At 37.2% G+C, this 11445-nt stretch overlaps 2 protein-coding genes across 2 annotated transcripts; both read left to right on the forward strand.

Annotated features, from left to right (window-relative positions):
* The first annotated feature begins 755 nt into the window (after positions 1 to 755).
* Positions 756 to 1151, forward strand: LOC115763267. The gene has a single exon (XM_030705746.1). It carries the CDS (start codon positions 756 to 758, stop codon positions 1149 to 1151), a length of 396 nt encoding a protein of 131 aa, XP_030561606.1.
* A 9078-nt stretch (positions 1152 to 10229) lies between these two features.
* On the forward strand, positions 10230 to 11052 carry LOC115763072 (trypsin). Its single transcript, XM_030705500.1, has one exon. It carries the CDS (start codon positions 10230 to 10232, stop codon positions 11004 to 11006), a length of 777 nt encoding a protein of 258 aa, XP_030561360.1. The 3' UTR covers positions 11007 to 11052.
* The last annotated feature ends 393 nt before the right edge of the window (positions 11053 to 11445 follow it).

Here is an 11445-nt window from a genome sequence, read left to right on the forward strand (position 1 = left end):
TTGTGTAATTCTAGATATAGACCAACTATTGGTAGATGTGAAGTTTAGTGAAAAACTTGAAATATATTCAGTTCGGTTCAATTGCAAACTGCAATTATAAATTCAAAATTAAAGCGTTTAATTTAGTTTTTTTTTTTTTTAAATAAATGTTTAAAGGCGCAATGCAAAAGTCTGCTTCATAGATGCAAAGATTGAAGTTCTCAAAACGAGGTATAAATTATTGGCACCTAAGAAATGATTGGCTCTTGTTCTTTTAGTAACTGAAAAATATATTTATATTCTATTGTTTTATTAAAGACAACTTAATACTTACATGTGAATATTTCTATTATATTTTCGCACTAAAGATCTAGTCAGTTATACATGGTATATATACTACTACCAGAGTCCACTCATTTTGTTTCGGTAGCTTTCAGTAGCGTCAGGTACTGTAAACACCTACGTTGATGACGCGCAATTTTCCATAGAGCTAGCTCACTACGAGTTATCAGGCCGGAATTTCCATAAAAAACTTTTTGTACATTTTATCAACTCGATGCTATATATAAAAGCGCAAGCCGCCAACGGTTTAGTATTATAAAATAGACCGGGAGACTGCGAGACAAGTGCACAGAAGAACAAAACATATTCTGTTGTCGAAAAGCAACAAAAAATAAAACTTAACAATAAAAATAACAATTTTTTATAAATTACAAGTGAAGTGCAAGAAGTGAAAAGAAATTTAAAGTAACAAAGATATATAAAAATAAAATAAAATGCCGAATGTTGCTGCCTTAAAGCTGGGGCCCAGTTTTCCCTTTAATCAAGTGTCCTGGCCACCGAACGGCCTCCAGATGCTGGACCATTTGGCGCTGCAACAACAAATCAATGCAAATTTCATCTTACACGCGATTACCAACTATAAGAAATCACCGTTCGAGCGCAAGACTCTGGACTTTATTGACAAAAAGTGGCTGGCACTGCTTGGGCTGTGGCGCGAGTTCCGGTGTCGGGACAGGCAAATACGACGTGACTACATGAATGTCGAGCCGCAGCACGGATACTTTCAGCAGGAGCTGTACGCGCTCATTCATGAGAAATATATGGCGGCCCGCAGTCGCATGAGTCGCGACAAAAGAAATCTGCTCAAGTGCAAAGCTTCCCAGGCGTAGCATGTTTACCGAGGCCAAGGAGCGGAAGTGAAGGAACAATAGAACAGCCAACAGAGAGTGAGAACACGCCAAGGATATGACCACAAGATATCCTGGATTCAATTACGTGGCGATACTCAAATCGTACTCTAGCTTGTCGATATGGCTTTGTGGAATTTAATTAATATATCATTTATATTTAACATTTTAGTATATTAGAATTAAAATCAAAATGGGCTCGAAACATTTATAAGTTAGTGTAGTTTTATGACACTCAGATAAGATAAATAATAATAAAAAAAATTCCTCTGTCCATAGCACAGTAAGTCGCGTTAGAGCTGTTTTTAAATTTAAATATACTACGTTAATTACTATTTATTTTAAAAATTGCTTACATCGGTGTTGTCACAGGTGTTCATATTTATTTTTCGAAATCCCTTATTGAAACTACTTTTGATAGTTTTACAGCACTAGTTGTCAGTGCTTTACATATAAGAAATATATAAATACACCTTATAAGTATTATCCAACCTTTCTGTAAAATAATTACTTTTATATTTAGGGAATATTTTAAAAAGCAAATGGAAAATATATTTCAACAACCCTTGTAAGACCTTTATTATACAGGGTATCGCAAGCGTGTGCTTTAAATATACATGTACTTATATATGCATATGTCTATCCATATCACAGATACGCGACCAAATATTGTTTAAGAACATCAAAAGCGCAATGGATAAATGATATGTTTGTGCTTTAAGCACCAGCAAAAGGATATATCATATCGCATATTTAAGAATTGTTTAATACACTTATCGTTAATCAATCAATCAGACGATTGTGCAATTTGATTGATGGCGCTGTCAGTTTCCATTTGTGTTTAAAGTTAAATTGGCTTATCATAATCGTATATTGCTGACTGTCTGATATGACATGCATATGTACTTAAATGCTGAGTGTGTGTGCACACTCAACATCCACGGCAACTGGCATAGACCTTGGCCAAAGGTCCTCAGTTGCACTCTAAGTAATGACATCGTAGGTGGAGAATTCGTATTGTCATTTGGCGTCTGAGGTGAAAGGAGACGCGCCCCACGAAGTGGGTCAACCAGCGAGGAAAGTGATTGGCATCAAAATGTTATTGCAATATTTTTAGCATTTCATATTAAAGTCGGGCAAGGTTTGACTCAGTAAATTATTTATTATTAATAAAAATAGTTTAACTAAAAATCATTTCTTACGATATAATGAATTGTTATACAACAATCCCAAAATAAACTATGAAATTAAAAAAATAATTGTTTTTTGATTATGTTGATAAAGCTCCATTTAATCAAAAATCGTCACGGAAAAATATATTTTTGATTGCGAATTTGATAAGCTGGCTACAAACAATTCATAACTGGATCGATTTATAACCGTCTCAATCGGGTTTGATTCCTCTCTTGTTAAAAATACTAGAAATCTTTTTCATAGTCAATTGAAAACTCATTCTTAATATAGAAATAAATGATATTACTTTTCAATAAATAAGATCAGAACTTGAGTTAAAACCGGTTTGACTTGATCGTATAGATATCGACCAACCCATTTTCGATTCAAGTGGATAAATTTGTGAGCACGCAATTGGGGAATACCTGAAATCACTTCAGACGCTTTTGGCTTTTGAGCTCTTTCACGTACGCGCCGATAAGATAGGGCAAGTGGTATATCAATATGCCGTTGTTTTGAGATAATTTCCAGTCTGCAGAGTCTTGGGAAAAGCCCCCTATCGGTAATTGCGGTTAATCAAAGTTCTTTAATTTTAGAAAAGGCCCCAGCATTAATTTATGCGCCTGTTAACTCACACTTAAGCTGTCCATTAAAAACAATTAATCATTGTAGGGTTTTTTATTTTGTTTTTTTTTTTCATATTTGTTTTTGGCCCGCAAAACAATCGTCTTAGCCAAATAATGTGCTAAACAGCTAGTAAAAGTGGCCACAAAACAAACTAATTTGATAATTTGTTTTAGCTGCCACAGTACCAGAAGCAATCGCCAAGTTCGCCTTGTTTGCCCATCTCTTCTGGTATTGGCTATTGACCACAGTTTTGTCTGTTCACTGAACCCCGAACCTGGCTTCTACCACAAAAAGGCCAACGAAATCGAGCGCAAGGCACTAAATTGAATGGGGACCACAAATTTATGGGGCAGCTGAACGGTTTTACTCGTTGGGATGAGATCCAAAGGAACTTCGAGGGTCCTTGCGCAGACAGAAACAAAAAGTTGCCATAATGAATGCCTCTATTTATTGTGAATGCCGCGAACTCCGAATAGGTTTCAATTAATAATTTCGTTCAAAGATTTACTGGTTAAAGCTGCAAAGCAGTAGACTTACTTTTTTATCCAATATTTGTATATATATGATATTTAAAAAAAAATTTTATTTTGCTTTTAATTCTATGAATATTTACTTAAACGATCAAATTTTCAGTTTTAAGGTCGTATTAATGTCGGCATACTTTTGGGCATTTCTGTTAAGTGTTAGAAATTCAGAATAGATAGATAGGGCAAAACAATTTTTGAGGGTATCCAGTAAAACCAAGCTAAAATACAAAATAAATAATTTGTCCACAGCTAAAAGTGTAAAAAAGTATAGCTATAAGTGTATAAATACTTTTTCATTGAAAATTTTTCAAAAAAGAAAAAAACATTTAAGCCTTACCGTTTTTATTTTGTTAGATGAATTTAGGATAATTTAGTTTAAAATGTTGTTATCTGGCATACCTTAGGATTTTTTAGATGAGCACTAGGCACGATAAATCAACTTGGCTTATCCTTGAGGTTATTCAATCCATCGATTTTCGGATCAAGCATTATTGCTAAGTGTACTTAGTTTGTCATTATTTTCATAAGCCCGAAATCCATACATTACCCAACGCCACGCTATTTACATGTTGTGGAGAGGAGAACCAATAAGCGTAAAATAAGAAATATATTTATGTAAAGCGAAAATGCGGTAGACGGGTCAAATTGAGCAACATAGTTGCATTTCAGGCCCTTAAAATAAAGGGTCTAAACCAAAATAATAAAAAAAAACAGGCAGTTTACTAAAATAAAATAACATATTTTAGAGCCGCGCGGCGCGTACTTTAAAAAGATTTATTAAGTCGCGCTGGCGAAGGTTTTTCGCTGCGTAGCCAGGCCAACATTTACACGCTGCTTGGCCGTGTCTTACCAAATGGCAAATAACAGCAGCCTAGATGTCGGACGGCTTTGGTGAGGTGGGGAAGATGGGGTGGGCTGTAAATATTTGTAACTTAACTCTTGCCGCCTTTGTTTGCGTTTTGTGTTGTGTTGCCTGTTTATTTTCGTGTTTTCCACACTTTTCCAACTCCCTGCCTTGATCTCTGCTGTTTTCCGTGTTTATTTTCCAGCTAATAAAAAGTTGATGGGCTGCCTGTTTTTCTGCTTTCTTTCTCTGACTGAAAATGAACCTAGGCAGACACTCGTCTGGTCTGCCAATAAACATTTGCACTATGTTTCGGAATCAAATTCAACTGGCAAATACCAAAAATTATATTAAAAGCAAAAACAAATAATTGCAAAAATCATTTGAGAGGCATTTGTAATCAAAAAGGCACCATCGGCGGGTGTTTTGTTGATTGTAAGTATTTAAGAATAAATTGTATATTAAAAACTATTGACTGCGATAAAAAATAAAAAAAAAACACAATTAAACTTTAAGAAAAACATAGCTTGAACGGTAATGAAGAATATTTATTGATATTTAATAATAATTATATTGAATACTAGGTTATTTGATGACCTTTTCTTTTTTAATCTTGCCGATTCTCATTAATGGGAAAAAATTTGAGGATATAAAATTGATTTAGCGAAATCAGGATTAAAAGCAAATTAAAACTGCGAGTAAAAGGCATTCTTTCCCCATTTTAACCTACCTTATAAGTGTCTAATTTTTACAATTTTTGGGTTTTTATACAATGGTTGTAATTTGGCATGGTAAAAATAACAGCTTCTGTTTATATAATATCCCTAATTCCTATCAGGGCTTAGCAACATCGTGGACCATCCCTGACAGCGTTTAATAAGGGACATTGACTGCACACAATTGCCAACACTTTGGCAACATTTTGTGGAGCGCTTTGTTTTTTGTATGTGTGTGTGTTTGTGTCATAAAAAGCAAATTTAATAAATATTTTTCGGCTTTCAACGGCAGTCGGAGCCGCTCCGCAGGCAGCCAAGACCAATCCGTTGAATCGACCCAGCGAGCATCATATAAAATTGATGCCCTGTCGTCTGCCCAAACAACCTGGCCTATAGTCCCAGATCGCCTGGCCAACGTGCCATGTCCCCTCCTTGCTCTAACCTAACTGTTGCCTGCCGGCTCTGCACAGTAAATAATGTAATAATCTGCCCGGGTCGTGGTCTCCCAGCGTCCCATAAACCGAAATTTATGCACAAAATTCAATTATGCTTAAAATGTGGTTAATAGGCCGACTGGCTGTGTAGGCGGCCTGGCAACAATGGCCACCCCTGGGAGGGGATCTCCCCTTGGATCCTATTCTAACATACATACCCGAACACACAAACACATGAGATTTTACAATACGTGCCACGCCCCCGCATTTCGCATTGAAATTAGATATTGTTATGTTGTAATTTAATAACAAATTAATCTGCTGTTCTTTTACGACCACGTTTTTATGCATTCCATGACAAAACAAAAACCATGAAAATAAAAAATCCTTTTCAAAAGTATTTTTTTATACGGCTTAACACTATCCACGTGATATGATCTACGCATTGTTGCTATATAAATTGTTCACGCACATGGATGGGACATAATTTTTTATGGTTTTAAAGAGTCTGCAGTTCAGTTAAGAGCCAACTCTTTTTATAGGGGTAGATTGCAAAAGAAACTTACAAAATAGCTATAAAAATATAAATTTATTTATTTATAAAAAAAATGTCAACTTATTTATTTAGCATCATAGAAGATATTTAAAACAAGTAAGAGTTTCTAGTCGGGAGCTCCCGACTAGGGGATAGCCTGAACCCTCTTCTTCCAACATCAAATGCATCTATATATTCTATTTCAGAAGCTGTATGTCAAGTTTGGTGACTCTAGCTCTTAATATTTACCAAAATTGCCCAAAAAACAGGATATAGAAATCGATTTTTTTCGATTGCGTGGAAACGGAGTAAGTTATCGATTATCGGAAAGAAACTCGATCTGCGCAGGCATTAGTAGCACCTACATCTAAAACTCTAGCTCTTATAGGTTCTGAGATCCTTGCGTTCATACATACGGACAGACGGACAGACAGACGGACAGACAGACGGACAGACAGACGGACAGACAGACAGACGGAGATGGCCAGATCGACTCGGCTATTGGTGCTGATCAAGAATATATATACTTTATGGGGTCGGAGATGCTTCCTTCTGCCTGTTACATACATTTGGATTTTGCACAAATACAATATACCCATATACCCATTTTTAATGGGTTCATTTATATTTTATATTTTGCAGAACAAGCTGTCTATAATTAATTAAATAGCCCAACTTTTTATTTAGAAAATATCTGAAATACCTCCTCTTCAATGCCTTATGAAAACAATAAGCCGATAATATGCAAACGATTCCATGCTTATTTACAGCTCATGGACTTATCGCTAAATTCATCCCAGATTTCTGCAAGGCTTTTTCCGCTTAACCACTTGACATTCCGCTCCTTCTGGCTCGCATTGCCCTTCTTAGAGGAACTTTGGCGCGTGCAACTAAGATGTCACACGAAACCGATAAGAAAGCAAATCCGCACACATGAGACACGACACAGAAACAAAACAAATACAAGAAATCCTTAAAGGGATGTGCGCGAGGCCAAAGGCAAAGCTCAGCTCAAACCTTGCAAAATGATTTTAAATGATATAAGAAATGGCAACCGGAATGGCATGCAACAACAACAGCTCAAGAACTCTTGGGTCCTGACTTGATCTTGTTAAGATAAAGTCGCCCTTTGCCCGTCTTGCAAATATTAACAAGAAGATGATATAGGAAATATGTTCATTGTGAATCTTGTAGTCCCTTGCGGAGCTAATAACTGGTGAGTTTTTAATTAAATAGTTTATATATATTAAGTATTTATATAGATTTTGTCTGATTATAATTATAACTATATTATTTAAAAGCAATCGATATTTTTTGGAAATTGAGTTTTTGATTGCCTTGTTCATTTATTATAATATTTTTTTTTTATAATCTTATTTTATATTTATTAATAAATTAAAAACTAATCTAAATTTTCTCACGAGTAGAAAATTGCTGCAAAACGATTAGCTTCAAAGTCATTTTCAGAGATATGTGTTTATGATATTTGTTATTTAAAATTCTGATTTAGATTTAATTTTAATTTTCTCAATGGCGAGTAATAGTTAAAATCAATTATAGATTATACAAGAACCTAATTTTTACATGGTAAATATAAATTATAAAATTATAAACTTACAATATTTACCAATATTTAGTAAAAGTTTTTTGAACATTAATATATATTTTTAAAGATTATCTTATAATAATTGAAGTTCTGTTTGTCTGTTTTCTAAGAAAACTATAAAATAATCATAACATAGTGCTTTTTTGATATCATTTTGCATATAGCTGTAACAAAATACTCTCAGCTCAATCGTTTTCTGGCTAGTGAAGAATTTTTGAATATCATCCTCTATTATTATGCAGTTTACTCGTGTAATAATTGCTATCGTGGATGCCGTTTTTTTGAAGAGTATCAAATTAAGTCACAACGTCTTGACTATTCTGGTAAATAGTAAATAAAAGTAAATAGTAAAAAACAAAATGGCAAACATAGACGCAGCGCCCGCAGCTTGTCTAGCCCACACACATTTATGTCTGTGTATACACATGTGTGTAGCCTTGGCCGGGCACCTGTCCCATGTACCATACGCACATGCATAACATACACACACACACACACACTTGCTGTGGCGCTTTTATTATAACGACAACCTGCGTCATTTTTTGCTTTGTGGGTGGGTGCTCGGTTTCTTTTCTGTTTTTCTCGAGCTGCGCGGTTTCTTCTGCTGCTGCTGCTTCTTCTGCTGTTTTTTTCTTTTTAATCTACTCGGAGATATTATTCCTGCTATGCTGGCGTCTTGTTGGGTTGTGCGGCGCCCGCTTTTCTATTTGTCACCCAGATAAGTGTTTTGTAGTTTTTTCCTTTGATATGCTCAGCCAGCGAGCTGGCAAAACCAAATCCAAATCTTAACTGCAGTGCGCTACGTGCCTCGTGCCCTCGGTGGCACCCACTCCCCCCTGTTCCTTAAAGCAGCCAAACTAACCAGCTGTCGTGTCATGTGTGTGTGTGTGCGTGAGTGTGTGCGCCTCTCCTTGCCCTGTCAATTCAAGCTGGAAGCTAGCTCGCACAGCTTGAAGTCAGTTCCATTCAACTGGCAACTGTCTTTAAGTCTTTCACTCCGCCAGCTCCGACGTGCGACGTCCTGCGAGTTAAGTGAGTTAAGACGCCGGCGAACAACTTCAAATCTGCAGTAATAGATATCAACAACTTTGAGCGCACAACTGCGAGTACTATCCACCTGCCCCCAATCCTTCCACCCACTGTCCAGAAGGAGTAGAGCTCTTGTGTGCTGCGGGTTTATAGATTGTTCCGCTTCGTTCTTTATTTTTTTCTTCTTCTGTGTGTTAAATTAAAAATGAACTTTGGCAGCTGAAATTCATGGTCATGTTCACTTTTTGCCACAATTCTTTACTTGGTCAGCTCAACTGGTCGACGTTTATCTTCTGGGGCGCCCTCGACTCTCAGCCCAACCCTGGCGTCGTCGCATGCCCAATATTTTGTGGCAAGTTACTCGCTGGTTTTGTCAGTCACTTGATAAGATAAAGCTCTGTGTTCTATGTGCACTGATTGCTGTTGTCCCTCAGAGATTTCATCAGAAACGCGTCCAGATAACAACATGAGCAACATATGCTGGTTACGTAGAACATTTATCATTATGTATAGCAAAGCTCAATCAAATCAGTCGAATTTGAACTTGAAAATGTTAAAAGCAATTTCTGATAGAACAAATATATTTTTTAAAGGGATTTTTAGGGCTCTTGGTCAATAAATCAGTCAGAGAGGGTAGAATACTTCGGATAAATATCCCCTGTATTAATTATAGTCGTGGAAATGTTTTAGAATTGACAAATTGTACTCGAACCTTTTCAGCTGCAGCAGTGTTTCTTCTTTTTGATTAGCCTTGACCTTTTTAAATGTGTTCAAAGGGCTACCCAATGCTGATAAGAGTTTGACTAATCATTCGCCAAATCAGTATTCTTATTGATTACCCTTCTGTGTTTTCTTAACTTGTTTTTTAATTATAGATCGTGATCGTAACTGATAGACTTAAGTGCGTAGTCCATAAAGATTTACTGTCCAGTCGCGCGATATTTTTGAAATCTCTCTTGTTTTTAATTTATAATAATTAAGCTTGTTTTTGTACCCTAGACTCATTGAAAATGTGTTAAGTGTGTATGATGGTTTTGACAAAATGTATGTAACAGGCAGAAGGAAGCATCTCCGACTACATCAAGTATACGTGGATCGCAGAACCTATAAGACATGCAATTTTGAACCTAGGTCCTCTTTGTTTTCTATAATCGGATAACTTGCCCCGTTTCCAAGCAAACGATACAAATCGATATTTAAATACTGTTGGTTTTTTTAAATTATTTTTAAAAAAGGGTTGCAATTGGGATTGTATTGTTTTCTGTGCTGTGTATGTGCGGGTATCTAGCAGGGTATCTCCAAGCTGGGCACTCCCGAGTAAAGCGATCTTACTTGTTTAGTTAGTGTCTTGGGCTAAATATAATAGCACGCGTGCTGCCCCTAACTCTAATCTGTAGACCTGTGAAGCCTTCCGAGAATTTATGGGCTCCCAAAGCCGTACGATAGATGGCCCGTGATTTACAGCATGACTGGCCAGAGCCGATAAGAATGTTTGCCTTTGACCATGTATAGCGATGGTATAAAAGCAATGTGGACCGAGTGCTGCTCAGTTTAGTAATTACTAACAAAATGAACCGATTGATTGTGAGTTTCGTTGTGGTGTTGGCGTGCATCGCCGCCTCCCAGGGCCTGCCGGACACGGAGTTTCCCTTTGGCCGCATCGTGAATGGCGAGCCAACGACAATCGAGGCTCATCCCTATCAGGTCTCCATTCAGACCACCAAAGGCTCCCATTTCTGCGGCGGCAGTCTGATCGATTCGGACACCGTTGTCACTGCTGCCCACTGCATGCAGTCCTATAAGGCCTCCGAGATCCAGGTGCGTCTGGGCGCCACCGAGCGCAACGAGGGCGGCGAGGTCGTCAGCGTTAAGTCATTCAAATTCCACGAGGGCTACAACAGCAAACTCATGATTAACGATGTGGCTGTGATCAAGCTAAGCTCCCCTGTCCGCCAGACGGCCAAGCTGCGCGCCATTGAGCTGGCCAAGGTCACACCTCCATCCGGAACACCTGCCGTTGTTACCGGCTGGGGCACCACCTGTTTCCTGTTCTGCTCATCACCCAATACCCTGCAGCAAGTGGAGGTCGATCTGCTGTCAGTCACTGACTGCGGCTCTGACACTTATTCCTACGGTCAGGACAAGATTCTGGACACAATGGTCTGTGCCTATACCGAGAAGAAGGATGCCTGCCAGGGTGACTCTGGCGGCCCACTGGTCGCCAATGGTGAGCTGGTCGGTATTGTGTCCTGGGGCAATGGCTGCGCCATGACTGACTATCCTGGTGTCTATGCTGATGTTGCTTCTCTCAGACAATGGATTGAGAACACTGCCGCGGAATTGTAAAACTTTTTAATAAAATTATCAAAATCTGATAAATTCATATGATATTATAAATATTATATTGCTGCAAGTTTTATTTTTCTCCCAATATTTGGGAATAATTAATAATAATTTTTATGAGTAATGAATTCCGATTAAGATCAGTATTTTACTTGTGAGCCTTGTCTGCATAGATTTTAACTCTCACATCATTTCAAATTTCCAACGAAATTTAGATCGAAAAGATCCTGGGATTCTAAGTATAAAGCTTATGATCCATCCAACTTCCTATTTGCCAATTTCTATATATATGCAACCTGTAATCAGATACATAACGATCAATATAGTTCGATATAGCTTCTATTGCATGAATCAATCAAATACTTTCCTTTTGTATGCAACTTTTTTTTAAATACCCTTTTAAAGATATATTTTCCTTTATTCTATCAATATCTGTTTTTGA

This window comes from Drosophila novamexicana, unplaced genomic scaffold, assembly GCF_003285875.2.
Source record: "Drosophila novamexicana strain 15010-1031.04,08,12 unplaced genomic scaffold, DnovRS2.1 tig00000689-arrow-pilon, whole genome shotgun sequence".
Taxonomy (NCBI): Eukaryota; Metazoa; Arthropoda; class Insecta; order Diptera; family Drosophilidae; genus Drosophila; species Drosophila novamexicana.

What these genes read in the sequence shown, in the direction of transcription:
- LOC115763267 (XM_030705746.1), top strand. Translation starts at nt 756, where the DNA reads ATGCCGAATGTTGCTGCCTTAAAGCTGGGGCCCAGTTTTCCCTTTAAT.
- LOC115763072 (XM_030705500.1), top strand. Translation starts at nt 10,230, where the DNA reads ATGAACCGATTGATTGTGAGTTTCGTTGTGGTGTTGGCGTGCATCGCC.